General features: G+C 36.5%; 1 protein-coding gene across 1 annotated transcript in view; it reads left to right on the top strand.

The window, feature by feature from the left end:
• BRDT (bromodomain testis associated) overlaps positions 1–17,725 on the top strand; it is a 75,964-nt gene that overhangs the window by 37,104 nt on the left and 21,135 nt on the right. The window contains exons 13-14 of the mRNA XM_046018662.1: positions 3,600–3,771; positions 9,938–10,038. Coding sequence (XP_045874618.1) covers positions 3,600–3,771; positions 9,938–10,038 — 273 coding nt within the window. The remainder of the gene's footprint in view (positions 1–3,599; positions 3,772–9,937; positions 10,039–17,725) is intronic.

Raw genomic sequence — 17,725 nt, 5'->3', positions numbered from 1 at the left:
ATGGCTGCATAGTATTCCATTGTGTATATATACCACATCTTCTTTATCCATTCATCTGTTGATGGACATCTAGGTTCTTTCCATAGTTTGGCTATTGTAGACATTGCTGCTATAAACATTCGGGTACACGTGGCCCTTCGGATCACTATGTTTGTATCTTTAGGGTAAATACCCAGTAGTGCAATTGCTGGGTCATAGGGTAGTTCTGTTTTCAACATTTTGAGGAACCTCCATGCTGTTTTCCAGAGTGGTTGCACCAGCTTGCATTCCCACCAACAGTGGAGGAGGGTTCCCCTTTCTCCACATCCTCTCCAGCATCTGTCATTTCCTGACTTGTTAATTTTAGCCATTCTGACTGGTGTGAGGTGATATCTCATTGTGGTTTTGATTTGTATTTCCCTGATGCCGAGTGACGTGGAGCACTTTTTCATGTGTCTGTTGGCCATCTGGATGTCTTCTTTGCAGAAATGTCTGTTCATATCCTCTGCCCATTTCTTGATTGGATTGTTTGTTCTTTGGGTGTTGAGTTTGCTAAGTTTCTTATAGATTTTGGATACTAGCCCTTTATCTGATATGTCGTTTGCAAATATCTTCTCCCATTCTGTCAGTTGTCTTTTGGTTTTGTTAACTGTTTCCTTTGCTGTGCAAAAGCTTTTGATCTTGATGAAATCCCAATAGTTCATTTTTGCCCTTGCTTCCCTTGCCTTTGCCATTGTTCCTAGGAAGATGTTGCTACGGCTGAGGTCGAAGAGGTTGTTGCCTGCATTCTCCTCAAGGATTTTGATGGATTCCTTTCTCACATTGAGGTACTTCATCCATTTGGAGTCTATTTTCGTGTGTGGTGTAAGGAAGTGGTCCAATTTCATTTTTCTGCATGTGGCTGTCCAATTTTCCCAGCACCATTTATTGAAGAGGCTGTCTTTTTTCCATTGGACATTCTTTCCTGCTTTGTCGAAGATTAGTTGACCATAGAGTTGAGGGTCGATTTCTGGGCTCTCTATTCTGTTCCACTGATCTATGTGTCTGTTTTTGTGCCAGTACCATGCTGTCTTGATGATGACAGCTTTGTAATAGAGCTTGAAGTCCGGAATTGTGATGCCACCAACTTTGGCTTTCTTTTTCAATATTCCTTTGGCTATTCGAGGTCTTTTCTGATTCCATATAAATTTTAGGATTATTTGTTCCATTTCTTTGAAAAAAATGGATGGTATTTTGATAGGGATTGCATTAAATGTGTAGATTGCTGGATAGAAGTAATTTTATCTGTTACTAATTCAGGTTATCATTTTCATTAAATTTTTAATCCTCTTACCCTTCTCAAGTATAGAATTATAGATACATACCTTTATTATATTATAAATTATTTAACCTCACGTGACTAGGTTAGGAATGTACAACATAAATACCTGTCTTGAGGGAGCTCTCAGTTGTGAGAAGAAATAAAATCACATGGTTAAGGGGTTGCATAATTAGTGCTATAATCTCTATTCATAATTTATTGAGAAAATGAAGAGGAACATACATACTGCCTGACGGAGGGAGCACTTACAATGGGTTTTAAACTACAGGGAAAAGGAAGAAATGGTTATTACATCGACACAAATTAAGGACTTTTTTTTTTCTTTTAATCTAGTTTTATTTAGCAAGTGCTTGATGGGTGGATGGTATACTGTGTAAGAAACAATATCTGATAAATGTGCCAAGGTCATAGTGGCGGAACAAATGCTGTACTGATAAGAAAAAAAGGATTGCTAAGAAGTGTGTATCAGGAGCTAAGATTTATACCCAAGCTTGTTTTGAGAAACAGGATGAACACACTAGGGTATACCTTCTGTCCATATAACACACATACAACACACATGTGCATGCCTATGTTCACACATGTGTTTACGTGTGTGTCCACATACTTTTGATATTTCTCTTAAAATTCTATACAAATGTATAAAATGTTGGCCAGTTTAATTCAACAGGGGATATACTTTTGTATATATTTATCAATATATACATTTAGTCTATTAACATCGGAACTCTAATAATTTTGTGGTCACTAAATGTTAACATAATCAAAAATAAAACCATTTTCTGATGGAGCCATAATATTCCATTATATATATGGACCATATCTTCTTTATCCATTCATCTATTGAAGGGCATCTGGGCTCTTTACACAGTTTGGCAATTGTGGCCATTGCTGCTATGAACATTGGGGTACAGGTGGCCCTTCTTTTCACGAGGACTTATTTTTTTAAACAGAGGTAGTAGCATGAAGAGAGGCAAAAAAGCATAAGAGGTGTTCAGGGAAATATGGCAACACAGGGTATTTATAAGAGATTAGTTGGCTTGGGAAATACAACAGGGAGGGCTTTGAATACTTATGTGAAGTGGTAACTAATATGGTAGGCAAGAGTGAGTTCTTGAAGGCTTTTGAGTAGGAACAAAATACAGATAGTCTATTGCCATAGGTATTAGAGGAATCAAAATTATATCAATGAATTTTGAAAGCATTCTCCATACGTAGCATATAGAATGCTGCATAATAATCTGCTTGTGGCCAGAATTTTTTCAGGGTCCCTCATTGAGGAACAAAAGGCCCTTTGATAATAAAAGGATTTTTTTAGGAATATGAATAAATGCGTATATTTGTGTGTTTCAAAAAGTGTTGTTTTGTTTTGCTGATTTAAACCTCAGCATTTGACTTTTAAGTTTTGGGCTTGGGTCTGTATTATGGTTGGGATAAACATTCTTATGGCATTAGTTTTATTCAAGCTAGCACGGATAGGTAGGTATTCATACACTCGCCTTATCTACTCATTCACTGTAACTCCTTTGTTAGAGTAACTCCATTGTTAGACGGAGGAGAAAGATTCTTAGTCTCTGTATTATCTACAACTTAAAGCATAGTAGGTAAGGTACCTGGGCTTTGGTACTATAACTTAGCTTGCAACTGAACAGATGTAAGATTCTTGGTAAATTGCTTTTATTATATCTAAGTCCTATTGCAAACTGTAAATGGGGAGGATAGTTATACCAAACTCATGAGATTATTGTGAGAATTGAAGAGCTATATAAGGGTTTAGCCTGTTGCCTCACATATTAAAAGCATTTAAAAAATGTTAGCTGTTACACTACAATTTTTACCTAGTAAATTGATCAGAATTTGTTGATAGACTTACAGGTCAACTATCATGATTTTTACCCACCCTTCCCATTATGTCTATAATTCAGTAACAAAAAGGGGGTAAAGGAAAGTGGATTAGTCTCTCGATTTGGTTTAAAGGCTCAGTTTTTATTTTCCATAGCTCACAGGAAAGCACTGGAAAATAAGCAGCACTATTTAATAAATGCTTAAGTTTGTATGTATTACTAACTAAGATTATAAGCTTCAACTAACTCTACTTAGAACTATAGGATGGCCAAGTCATTTAATCTTTCCACACCTTGGTTTTCTCATCTAAAGAATGGGATAATTAATACCTTGTAAGATTGTATGACTTAAGTAACACCATTTTGTGAAGCTAGAATTGTTTCTCCTCTCGTATTTCTGTTTTTTTTTAAGTTAAAACTCTGAAAGACAATTTTATTTATCTTTGTCTTAACAGATACAGTCTTCTGCACAAGAAAAAGCATCTGCAAAAACTATGCTTGTTTGTCAGACTTCATACTCATGTGAAACACCACCAAATCACCACCAGTTAGCATTTAATCATCAAGAAGTAGAAAACTTACAGAGTGTGAAAATCATTTCACCTTTACAAAATCTGCCTCCCTCAGGTAAAAAACTAACTGGTAAATAACTAATAAATTCCAGGTTAGAAATAATCACTGAAGCACATTGTTAGAAATTATCTGCTTTATACCTAAAGGTACTCAATACATTTGGTTATTTAAAAAATTTTATTTAAATTCAGTTGGCCAACATATCATTAGTTTGAGATAATTCATCAGTTGCAGATAACACCCCAGTGCTCATCACATCATGTGCCCTCCTTAATATCCATTACCCAATTACCCCATCCCCACACCCACCTCCCCTCCAGCAACCCTGTTTGTTTCCTATAGTTAAGAGTCTCTCATGGTTTGTCAGCCTCTGATTACTTCCCATCCATTACCTTTGAATAAGAAAATTTATATGTGCAATTCACACTCAACTTACGTTTAGGTAGGATATATACATTGTCATAGGCCATACATGAAAACCTATCACTTCCAGAGTCCATACTCCTAAGTTCTGAGCAGATTTCCATGCCTATTTGAGTTGGAAAGGTAGGATGGAATATGGTGGAAAAGGTAGAGATTTTTTTATAGGTAGAGAGATTAAGTTATATATGAGAAATAGTTTACAGCTAAGGAAACGGGCTTAGAAATACTTGCCTGGCAGTGGTTCCCATTTACCAAAACATCTTCCAAATCTGGCTAAATTTTTATATTGTTTGATTCATTTGACTAAATATCCTGTCAGTCTTGTCAGAAGTGAAGGTATTGCCTATCTCATCCTGATTCTCCTGCTGCTGTATGGCACAAAGGATAATTCTCTCATACTGATGAGCCAAGCCTAGGAGTACCTGAATCTTCCAGTACTATTCAGGTCTAGCCCAGAGACAGGTGTGAATATTCCTTATCCATTTCTCCTTCTGTCTAGGCTGCTCACAGGTTTGTATTTGGCCTTCCAATGACAGGGGTTTCTCCAAAGCAGAAGAAATTTCTAAATTGTTTTACTATAGCACAGATTAGGAGGAACAGAAAAGTTTTGGTCCTCCTTTATTGCTTCCAGTGATAGTTCCCTACTGTTCTCTGTTTGAGTATTCCATATTGTATTTAACTCAAGTTTTAGCTCTTCCCAAAGTAACACTGGAGGGCATCCCAAGAATAAAAATAAATGCAGATCCAGAGTATGAAATATTTACATCTGTCCTTTTTGGAAAAAGGTTTTCAAATTATGCAGGAGGATAACTGAAGATGTCATAATTTTAGGTCAATAATTACCTTGAATACAGGTGCTCCATTTGGGTTTTTTATTTTGTATACAAGTAACTTCAAACAGGAGCATAACAAAATTAGATTTTATATTAGGAAGTGATTACTGCTTAACTATGAAGGGGCAGATTAAGATGAAGATGCTCAGGTGTATTGGGATCAAATAAGGAAGCTGAGAGCTATAATCTAGGAAGGAAATTATGAGGAGGTGGATAAATTAGAAAAATATTTTGTGGTGCAGTTGATAGGCTTTGTTAGAATGAATGTCTCGCCAAGGCATCCAATAGTTGAACTGCCATTAAGTGGCAGTGCTCACTTTGGACATGTTTGAGGTACTAGAGTATCTAATTGGAAATACGCAACTATAAATAGATTTCTAGAACTAACGTGGTATAATGAGAACTGTAATTTAGGAATTACTAGTATATAGAAACTACTTGAAACTGACAATGAATGAAAACACCTAGGAAAATGTATAGAGCAGGAAGAGAAAAGTCAAGGGCAAAATTCTAGGAAACAAAACTTCCACAGTAAAAACAGAAAAAGTTAAGTTAAAAGATGATGTCATCGAATCACAAAGGCATAAAAGTACCACAAGAATATATTGGAGTGCATTAAAGTAAGATGAAGAGTGAGGAGAGAGGATTAAAATTAGCAGTGTGAAATTTTTTTGCTTTTCCAAAACGTTTTTTAGTGGTCATTGTGATTGGGGTAGAAGCCAGGTTTTTGTAAGTTGAGAAGTAATGGAATCTGAATGTAAATGACTCTTTCAAGAAGTTTGTTGGTGGAGAAGATAGCTGTGGCTTTAACAGGAAGATAGTTTTTGTTTGTGGGGTTTTGTTTCGTTTTACAGGTTTTTTGTGTGGGGGGTGATGGGGGGTTTTTGGTAAGAGGGGGAGACTTTTTCATTATGTTTGAGTTTTTGAATCAGAGAGATTTGGACATTTTCAAAGGTTGATCAGAGAGAGCCAGGGTAGAGAAAGGTGTTGTTTTCATTACAGTAAATTCATAGAAGATTGGTAGGGGTAGCCCTGAAGAAGAACTAGACAGTAGAAAACAAAGAATGTAGTCAAGATGGTCTTTTGTTCCTATTTTAAGAAAACATCCTAGAACATCCTATCTGTGAAAAGTCAGGCTTTCAATATCGAAGTCTTAGTTGGGGTAAGTTTACTGTATTACTTAAATTTTGATTTATATGTGATTGTGAGTAAAAGGAATTTGTGTGAATATTGTATAAAAGGAATGCTTGGATGATGCCAGAGTGGCTGTTCTATTGCATTTACCAAATTTTTCAGAACCAAGTGGTTTGCATTTGTCAACTGTAGGTGGCACTATGCGCAAGGGAAACTGCAAATGTGTATTAGCTAACATGCATATAGAAGCTTACTTTTCTGGAGTTTAATCTTGATGGAAACAAATTTTTAGTTAAATCTTTAAGCAATAAAATTTTTTTCACTTACATTTTCTTAATAAAAAAGTTTGGCAAAATGTTAGTACATAAAAGCTTTAAGAAATTGAATCAAGTGTTATCAATTTTTTCAAAACGACTGCCATCATCTCTGCATGAACTGGAAAATGCCCATATTTTTTTCCTTAGCAATAAGTTGAAGTTTTAAGTTAGGAAGGATTACTAGCCTTATCCTTATAACTTACCCATTTCCCAAATTCATTTCCAGCTTATAAATCTTCCCTCAATAATATTAAGAATTCTTTAAAAACAAATATTTATGCTGCCATATGATTATGAATATGGCAAATGAAAAGGTAAATCAAAGAGTTTGCCATCTAGTAGGAGAAATAAACAACTGGTATACAAAGTAAAAATAATGTTCCCTAAAAGAAATTAAAATTTAAAGAGGTGAGGAAGGCGAAATTACCTGATCTCTTTGGCAGATGTGTATTTTACAGATTAAGTATCATTTGAGCTGGATATTGGAGGAAGAAGTAAGACTTATCTATGTATATCTAGGACTGAAAGGCATTTTGGATGGAGGAAACAACATGCATGAAGGTATTTAGGCAATCAATAATTGGATGTGATTAAACCTTTGGTTGGATAAATAGGAACATGGGGGAATGAATTTGGAAAGGTAGACCAGGTTCAGGTCATAAGGAACTTTATGTTATATTAAGGAACCTTAATATCTACAGACTTTGGACTTAATGGTAACAGTATAGTCATTGGGGAGCCAGTGAAGGGTTTTTTTTGTTTGTTTGTTTGTTTTGAGCAAAGGGTGTGCTTCAAGGTAATTAAGCTGCCAATATTATATAGGCCAGTTGGAAGAATGGACCATAAGGCCCAGAGAAAGAAGAGACCAGCTGGGTTTTTGCAGTGGTAGGGAAAAAAAAAATGAAGTAGTGGGAAGAAAGAAAAGTGAAAGGTTGAAAAAAATTACAAGGATAGAATGAGCAGGTCTGCAAAAGATAAATATATGCTAGATTTTAATAACAAAGTATAAGCTTCAGTGGCTCAGAGAATATGGGCTAGATACTAGTGCAGGTTGAAAAACCAAGTCTGAGGAAAGAGAAGTTTTGTGGTGTTTTGCAGTACCAAAGGGTCATTCCCATAAGAATGTTTTTCAGAGAGTTGGACTCTTGACATACTTGGCAGGCTTCTGTGACACTATTTTTATTTTCTTCATCATCCCAGCTCTTTGAGTGTTCCTTACAGGTATCCACCCATTTTTAAATGCTGATAATACTCCGAGTTACATCATTAAGCCTTTATCTTATTTATTTCAGAGTATTCCAGCCATGTTCCAAAGCCTAGGTTTACTAAGCTCATAGTGATCCCCTCAACTTATAGCAGTAGGCCTTCCCATTTACCCAGGTCTACCGTACATTGATTATTTTCTACTTATTATAACATGTAAAAGGTTGGGAGGCAGTGAGCTATACATTCTGCCTGAGTGATCTTGGTGTCTGTGACTTCTAGTCTCATTTTTACAAATCAAGCATCCAGGCCTCATACATATTTATACAACTCTAATGAACCTCTTTTCTTAAACATCACATAGGCATGTCAAACATAGCATGCCAAAACTGAATTTCCTATTTTAATCCCCACATTTTACTCTTTCCTCTTTAATTCTTTTTTTTTTTTTTTTTTTTTTTTTTTTTGCTTTAGAGTAAAACACTATTGTTCTATTACCTACCAACAGGACTGGCCTGCATGCCACAGTGGACACTGGGCTCAGGGTATGTGTAGGGTGTGAGGAAGAGATGATGACTAGGAGGCTGCTTTGAAGGAAGGGAGTGGTCTGGCAGCCAGGCTCAAGAGCCCCTCAGCTTCACTTCCACCAATGGGTAGACCTTGTAAAGGAGTCATGGCAGGCTGTGGCTGTGCCACCAGTAAGATGAAGAAATTCCTGGAAATCTAGCTGCCCATCAGAGTTGAGGTCCCGTTTTTTCATCATGCAGTGAAGGACGCCAGGATCCTTCTGATTCTTTGTGAAGGCAGTCAGTTCTGTATTCATGAAAGTTAGCAACTCTGTCTTGGAGAGTGCAGTTGTTACCCTCCTATCCAGCACACTTCTGGAAAATAGTAATCAAAAAGACAGTGCATTGCTCGGTCTCAGTAAGCCTGGATGTTTTGCCATGTGTGTGTGTGGAGCAGGCACAGAGCCTGTGACCAGGTGGCAGCCATGCTATTCCTCTTTAACTCTTGGTAATAGCACTGCCACCACTTATCTCAGCCAACTGAGGCTCGGTTAGAACTTAGTTCTGTTGACATACATGCTCTTTTTACTTCTTACAATAATCTTAAATAATACCTTGCCTTAAGCACAAAAGGTATGTGGTTGTAAACTTAAAGCTTAACTTCCTATTTTTTCCATTCCTTGTTGAACTGAGAAAATATAGGCATATTGGGCTATGTAGGGACATACAAATTTAATCTTTGTTCTGTCATTCATGCCTCCATTGTAACTTTTTTCTCACCCTTCTATGCTCACTCCTATCCTTGATGTTCCTCTCTTCTTCAAGCCTCAACTTCAACTAGTAGGATTTGGCCAGAGAATCAGTCAAGGGATTGATGAGTAGTAGAAGCTTAAATGTAAGTTCCTACAATATGTAAGTGCCTAGATTTCTGTGAACTTGAATCAGTTCACAAAGATAGCAGTGTAGTTTTCATTTGTCTGCTTCGTCCTTTTGCTTCTTGTTAGGGCCTTTAGAAAAGTATTAGGGAGAACTAAAAGAGAAATGACCCAAGTAGCTTCATGCATCAGAATGTTCATGGTTGCATATGACAGAAAAGTCAGCTCAAGACGACTTGAACAATAGAAGTTATTTCGTTAGCATATACAATCACTAGTCCAAAAGTAGGTCATTTAGGCATGGTTTGACCAAGGCTTAAGCTCGTTTTCTATAGTTATCTTTACCAATAATAAATGAGATATTTGTATGAAAGTTTGACAGCTAATAGGATTTCATAGTTTGTTCTCTTCACTCGAATCAGGTCAACCTTTTACATTTTATACTCTTCTCACTAACTATTCTAGATATTTAGTGTCTCAGTTCTTCCATTCTTTGTGTTTTGTTTTTAATTTCACCAAGAAGTATCTTTCCCTATGAGCCCTGCATTGGCTTAGGTCTGCTCTTTCCTAAATGACTCACTGGTGTTGGGATAGTCTAATGAAAACCCATCTCTGGAGCTGAGGTCAGTTTGCGCACTAGAGGACTGCTATACCATGGGGACAGGTGGAACAGATTTTGGTGGGCGAGCCACAGTGTCAGTTATCCTTAATGTAGACAAAACAAGAGGACATAGAAAAATGTTTATTTTACAGTATAACAGTTCCTCAACTAAGAATATTCCAAAGTTAAAAACCACATAAAAAATTAATCATTTTGTTTTCATAGTTTCTGACCTGGGGGGGAGGTCAGGAAGGGAGAGAAAGTCAAATTATGGACAAACAAGATGAAGTTTCTTGATTATACTGTTCTAAAAAATGTGTGCATCTAGGTGATTCTGAACAGCATTTGAACGGCCTAACTGTGATGCATCAGTGTGGTGATAATGACACAGCGGTGTTAGAATCTGAATGTCAGGTATCCGTGCAGAAGGTAAGAGTGATGTTATTTTTCCCCCACAGATCTTGAAGGATTAAAAACTGAACATGGAGGTAGCACAAGGGGTATTTTCAGACTTAACTTGAATGAGATTTTGATCTCTAGGCCTATTTAATTAAAAGTATTTTTTGGTGTATTTTTTTTAAAAGTTACTTGTGAAAAATACCTTCCTTCTCCCTTCTACCATAAGTTCTCATGCTTGTGTTTAATATAAGTTCTGTAATGCTGGTGTGTGCTAGTTATCCTAATGTTTAAAGCATGTCATAGAGCTGTCTTTTAGAGTCTGTTATGGGGGATTTCCTAATGGAATCTTTTGTGCACTTACTCTAAAACTACACATCAATCATTCTTTCAACAAATATTATAGACATTTGGGATGCTTTAGATATATTAGGTGTTCTTCTAGGCGTTTGAGTCATTCTCAGAAACTTATTATGAAGGAAATGTTTATATATCCTCTTTTCCCTCCTTCCCTTCCTCTCTTCCATTTTTCATCTCTTCCTTTCTTTCTTTCCTTTATTTTTTCCTTGCAAGGATGTCAGAGGACAATTTTTATTATTTCTAAGTGTTTGCCCACACTTAAGAATATCTAACATTTCACCATATGGAACATACTGATTTAGTCCTTGTGTTTTCTTAGTATTTCTAATTTTCTTAGATAATTTTGTGCTATTAATTATTATCATCAAAGATTATGTTGAATTTGGGTGTTCTGTTATTCATAAGAATCATTTTTTAAAGTGCCTTTCCTGGGGCACCTGGGTGGCTTGGTTGGTTAAGCATCTGCCTTCAGCTCAGGTCATGATCCCGGAGTTGTGATATCGATCCCCTTACTGGGCTCCCTGCTCAGCGAGGAGTCTGCTTCCTCTGCCTCTGCTCCCCAGCTGTGCTCTTGCGTGCACTCTTCTCTCTCTCTCTCAAATAAATAAAATCTATTTTTTTAAAAAAGTACCTTTTCTGATATCCAAAGTTATTTTTTTGTTTCCCTTGTCTTTGTTTTAATAACAGAAGTGTTGCCCATCCCCTTTACAATGGAAAGAACAGTGCCACAGAATCTCTTAAATATTTGGCTTAACTATAATCTTTGTTTCTAACTTAACACAACTGTTTATAATTTTGACTGACCCAAAATAAAGTTTGAAAATAATAAGGAAATTTCCAAAAGGGCAAAATAAGCAGCAGAGCATGTAACGTATGTCATACTGTTGCAGTTTGTGCCACAGGTAAAAGTGACATGTCTGCTTTGTTTATTTCTAATGCCCAGCATGTAGCAGAAGTGGAACTGTTGAAATGAAAGCGTAAGAAGGAGTAGGATTATGTGGCTTGTTCTCTTCAGAGCAAACTGTTTGCATTCTTGATATTCCCCACCATTGCTCCCTATCAGCAGTGTTACCTCCTATTGAGGAGAGAGGTTATAGAGTATCAGTGCTAGAAGAGATTTTTTATTAGTCTGTGTGCCTAAACTACGGCTCAGCTGGTTCAAGCATCTTGCTCAAATAAGAGCTGGGACTAAAACAAATTTCAGCAAACATTGAACCTCTGGTCTATTTACTCAAACCCTGGCTTTGCCATTCTTCTCTTACTTCAGCCTCAGGAAAAGATCTGTCTTATTACCAACACTAACTCATCTCTGTTCTTAATTCTTTTGTATTCTGCAAATTTATTATGGAGGTCTCCTGCCATCTCTGTGGTCTCTTTTATTCCTTCTTTGTTGTATTTTCCTACTACCTGTTTACATTTTAAACCAGGGTTTCTCTCGTTTGACACTGTTAACATTTTGGGCTTGGGTAAGTCTGTGTCAGCGGCAGGGCTGTGCATTATAAAATGCTGGAACCTTAACTTCTCCCCCACTGGATGCTAGTAGCACCCTTTCCCCCACCCCCATGGGACAACCTAAAGCATCTACTTAAATTGCCATGTGTCTTTCCTGGGCTGAGGGGAATCACTCCCAAGTGAGAACCAGTGCCTTAGTTTTGCCTAGCATCTAGCTGCTCTTCTGTCCCTGTTGTTTGCCCTGTCAGAGGAACCAGTGACCTCTGAAATTGTTGCATCCTTTCCAAAGTCTTCATAGGGTAAGAAATCAGGATGTTCTACTTCTTTATCTGATTGAACATCCACTATGGTGATTTTAGTTTTAGTGTCTCTGCAGATGACTCAAATATATATTTCTAGTCCTGACCTCCTATACTTTTTAAACATTTTTGATGACTTCTCAGTGTCCTGCAGCCAAGGAGTCGCTATATTCTTTTGAGTTTCACTTCCAATATGTCTCCTTTTCTATTTCCACCTCACAAACTAGTATTTACCATCTATAATCTGAGATCTTTTTGACATTTATAACTGGTCTGACTTGAGACCCTCCTTATTCTAATCCATTCTACTTTAAGCATTATGTTCCTCTTGATGTGTTCCTCTGATTTTACTCATCTGTATGAAAACACCACTGGTTTCTAACTTTGACTACAGAATGAACATTAAACACCTTTGTGATACCGAGCTAGCTTTTCACTCCTAACTAGATGCCTGGTAACTCATTGCAACTGAACTACTCATTTCTCCCCAGATATTCATTTTATATCTTTAATTATATTCATACTTTGATGAGGAATACTTGCCATTCTCATCTCCACCTTTCTAGTCTTCCTGTTCTTTGTGATACCTGAAAAACTGTCCTGTACTCCAAACTCACATACGAAGTTTACTGCTTTAGTAAAGCTTTAGTATCAGCCAAAACTTCATTGGAATTTAGTAAAAATTTTAGGCACAAAGCTAGAAACCAATTTTCATCCTTCCTTTATTCCCTGTTTAATATAATGCCAGGTTTTACCATGGTTGCCTCAAACCTCTATCTGAAGATGAGATGCTTATTTTTTTTTAAAGATTTTTATTTATTTATTTGACAGACAGAGGTCACAAGTAGGCAGAGAGGCAGGAAGAGAGAGAGGAGGAAGCAGGCTCCCTGCTGAGCAGAGAGCCCAATGCGGGGCTTGATCCCAGGACCCTGAGATCCTGAACTGAGCAGAAAGCAGAGGCTTTAACCCACTGAGCCACCCAGGCGCCCCTGAAGATGAGATGTTTTAAATGACCAAGTAGTCATAAGAATTCTGTAACTGGTATTTAGCCTGTGAGTAAGAACAGAATAGATTTTATTGGCAGCATACGGCAAATACTTCCAAAGGACATCTAGGTGACCACTGGTGATGTCTGACTCCTTTTCTTTCTTTGGAACAGAAGTTAAAGTCCCACGAGTACATCTAGTCACACATTTCCTTATGCTTTATCTGGGACCCTTGACAAATTTCTCCCTAGTATTTCATGGAAAAATATGAAAAGAGCAATTAAGCATACTTACTATGGAGAAAATTATTAAAAAATTTCAACAGAGGATGTTTAGGTATTATATAAGCCTCTTCTTTCCTTACACAGTAGGTAGATTAACTCTTTTTTTTAATTGAGATATAATAAACATGAAGTGTTAGTTTTCAGTTGTACAGCATAGTGATTCATTATTTGTATATAATAATTCAATATTTGAATGTGAAATGATCACCACAGTAAGTCTAGTGTCACACAGTTACAAATTGTTTTTCTTGCGATGCAGTCTTCTAAGGTCTATTCTCTTAACAATTTTCAAATATAATCTAGTGTTATTAACTGTTAGTGTGCTATATATTACATCTACTGAACTTACTTATTTTATAGCTGGAAGTTTGTACCTTTTTTTTTTTTTAAGATTTTATTTATTTATTTGACAGAGAAAGACAGATCACAAGTAGGCAGAGAGGTAGGCAGAGAGAGAAAGAAAACCAGCTTCCCGCCAAGCAGAGAGCCCAATGGGGGGCTCAATCCCAGGACCCTGAGATCATGACCTGAGCTGAGGACAGAGGCCTAATCCACTGAGCCACCCAGGCATCCCGGAAGTTTGTATCTTTTGACCCCCTTCACCCAATTTCCCCACTCCTCACCACACTCCTCTGGCAGCCACGAATCTGTTCTGAGTTTGGTTTCATTTTTTTTGTTTTGATTCCACGTATAAGTGGAAATCATACATTATTTATTTTTCTGTTTTATTTCACTTAGCATAATGGCCCCCAAATCAACCCATGTTGTTACAAATGGCAAGATTTCCTTCTTTTTTATGGTTATTTTTAATTTAATTTTTTGAGGAACTTCTACACTGTTTTCAGTAGTAGCCTTACTGGCTACTACCAGTATGCAAGGATTCCCTTTTCTCTACATCCTTATCAGAACTTGTTATCTCTTATATTCTTGATGATAGCCATTCTAACAGGTGTGAAATGATACCTCATTGTGGTTTTGATATGCATTTTTCTGGTGGCTAGTGATGTTTAGCACCTTTTCATGGACCTGTTGTCCATTTGTATATTTTCTTTGGAAAAATGTTCAGATCTTCTGCGTGTTTTTTAAATGGATTGTTTGAGTATTTTGTTACTGAGTTGTATGAGTTCTTTATGTAATTTGGATATTAACCCATTATCACATACATGATTTGCAAATATTTTCTCCAGTAGCTGATCTTTTTTGTTGGTTTCCTTTGCTGTACTGTCCAGTTTTCCCAGCACCATTTATTGAAGAGACTATCCTTTGCTTTTTCTATACTCCTCACTCATTTGTTGTATATTAATGGACCAAATTTGTGTGATTTTATTTCTGGGCTCTATTCTGTTCAAGTGATCTGTGTATCTCTTTTTATGTAAATACCATACTATTGTGATTATGATAGCTTTGCAATATAGTTTGAAATTAGGAAGCATGATGTTAATTTTCTTTTTCAAGATTTCTTTGGCTCTTCAAGGTCTTTTGTGGTTCCATACAGATTTTAATATTGTTCAGTTTCTGTAAAAAATGCCTTTGAAATTTTGATGAGACTTCATTGATTCTGTAGATTGCCTTGGGTACATTTTAACAATACTCTTTCTTTCAATCCATGTGCATGGAATATTTTCTCATTTATTTGTGTCTTCAGTTTCTTTTACCAGTTTCTTTCACAAGTCTTAGAGTTTTCAGTGTATAGGTCTTTCATCCCCTTAGTTTATTATTCCTAGGTATTTTGTCCTTTTCGATGTGGTTATAAATGTAATTGTATTTTTAATGTATTTTTCTAATAGTTTGTCATAAGTGTATGAAAACAGCATGAATTTTTGTATAATGATTTTGTAACTAGCAAATCTACTGAATTTAATAGTTCTAATAGGGTTTTATTGTTTTTGAGCCTATAGGGTTCCGTATACTATCATGTAATCTGCAAATACTGACAGTTTTACTTATGATCTGAGTGCCTTTTATTTATTTTTCCTGCCAAATTGCTCTTGCTATACTTATAATACTATGTTGAATAGAATTCGCAAGAGTGGGCATCCTTATTTTATTCTTGATATTAGAGGAAAAGCTTTCTTCTTTTCACTGTTGAGTATGTTATTAGCTGTGGTTCTTGTCATATATAGCTTTTATTGTGTGAGACACCTTACCTCTGTGCCCACTTTGTTGAGACTTTTTATCACCCCAACAGCTGTTGGTGCACCTGGGTGGCATAGTTGGTTAAGCATCTGACTCCTGGGTTCGGCTCAGGTTGTGATCTCAGGGTCATGGGATCAAACTCCCACATTGGCCTCTGTGCTCTGCTTGGAGTCTGCTTCGGTTTCTCTCTCCCTCTGCCCCTCCCTCCCCTTTCAAATAAATAAATTTTGTCATATGCTTTTTCGTATCAGTTGAGGTAATCATATGATTCTTCCTCATTTTGTTATTGTGGTATATCATACTGATTGGTGGGTGTTGAACCATCCTTGCATTGCTGGAGTAAATCCTACTTGATTGTGGTATATGATCCCTTTAATGTATTGTTGAATTGGGTTTGCTAAATTTTTTTTGAGGACTTTTATATCTGTGTTCATCAAGGATATTGGTCTATATAATTTTCTTGTGTCCTTACCTGGTTTTGGTATCGGGGTAATCCTGGCTATAAAATGAATTTGGGGAGTGCTGTGTGGCTCAGTGGGTTAAAGCCTCTGCCTTCGGCTCAGGTCATGATCTCAGGGTCCTGGGATCAAGCCCCACATTGGGCTCCCTGCTCAGCAGGGAGCCTGCTTCCTCCTCTCTCTCTGCCTGCCTCTCTGCCTACCTGTGATCTCTGGCTGTCAAATAAATAAATAAAATCTTTGAAAAAGAAGAAAAAATAACAAAATGAATTTGGAAGAGTCCCCCTCCTATTTTTGGGGAGAAGAGTTTGAGAAGGACTGGTATTCTTTAAATGTGAAGCCATCTGTTCTTGGATTTTTGTTTAGAGGCTTTTGATTACTGACTTTTTGTCCTCACTAGAAATCAGTCTGTTCAAACTTTCTGTTTCATTACCATTCAGTCTTGAAAGATATGTATGTTTCTGGGAATTTATCCATTTCTTCCAGGTTCATTTCATTAACTTATAACGGTTCAATTAGTCTCTTATGTTTGTATTTCTGTGGTATCAGTTATAATATTTTTCATTTGATTCTAATTATTTGAATCCTCTTTCTCTTGGTGAATCTAACTCAAGTTTTGTCTATTTTTTGTCTTTTCAAAAAATCAGGTTTTAGTTTAATTGATCTTTTCTCTTGTGTTTTAAAACTATTTCTGCCCTGATCTTTGTTATTTCCTTCCTTTTACTAACTTTGGGCTTTGTTCTTCTTTTTCTAGTTCCTTGAGTTACAAAGTTAGGTTATGTGAGATCTTTCTTGTTTCATGATTTTATCACTGTAAACTTCCCTATTGAATGGCTTTTGCTATATCCCATACATTTTGCTAGTAGTATTTCATTTTCATTTGTTTCAAGATATTTATTATTTTTTAAGTTTCTTCCTTGAGCCACTGGTTGTTCAGTAGTAGCATGTTGTTTAATCTCCATATTTGTGAATTTTCCAGTTTTATTCTTGTAATTGATTTCTAGTTTCATATTATTGTGGCCAACAATAATGCTTGATATAATTTCAGTCTTCTTACATTTATTCAGTCTTGTTTTGTGGTATAACACATGATCCATAAGTGGCAGTTTAACTCTTAGAAGGGCCTTCCAGACTTGCATTGTTTAGTGTCCAGTATGGTAGCCACTAACCACATATGGTTATTGAGCCCTTGAAATGTGGCTAGTGCAACTGAGGAACTGAGATTTAAGCCTTATTTTTTAATTAATTTAAAATTTAAAACTGATAGTTCAGTTTTTGGAAAACATAGGTATGTTTGGAATAATAGTTTGTGCATGTCTACTTTTTCAACTATACATTTTATGAAATGTGATTGTAAATCTTTGTCAAAGATCAATCATTGGTTTCTTTCTCTGTTCTGTATTCTGTTCCATTGATTGATGTGTCTGTTTTTGTGCCAGTACCATACCGGCTTGATTCTGTAGCTTAATAGCATATCTTGAAACCTGGGATTGTGATACTCCCAGTTTCATTCTTCTTTTCCAAGACTGATTTGGGTTTTGAGGTCTTTCTGGTTCCATACAGATTTTTTAAATAAAGATTTTATTCATTTATTTGAGAGGGAGAGAGAGAACATGAGTGGGGTGAGGGATGGAGGGAGAAGCTGAATTCCTGCTGAGCAGGAAGCTCAATGTGGGGCTTGATCCTGGGACTCCAGGATCTTGACCTGAGCTGAAGTCAGATACTTAACTGACTGAGCCACCTAG

Source organism: Meles meles, chromosome 1 (assembly GCF_922984935.1).
Source record: "Meles meles chromosome 1, mMelMel3.1 paternal haplotype, whole genome shotgun sequence".
Classification (NCBI taxonomy): Eukaryota; Metazoa; Chordata; class Mammalia; order Carnivora; family Mustelidae; genus Meles; species Meles meles.
Note: the sequence above shows the minus strand (reverse complement) of the source record. Positions and strands in the feature narration are given on the sequence as shown.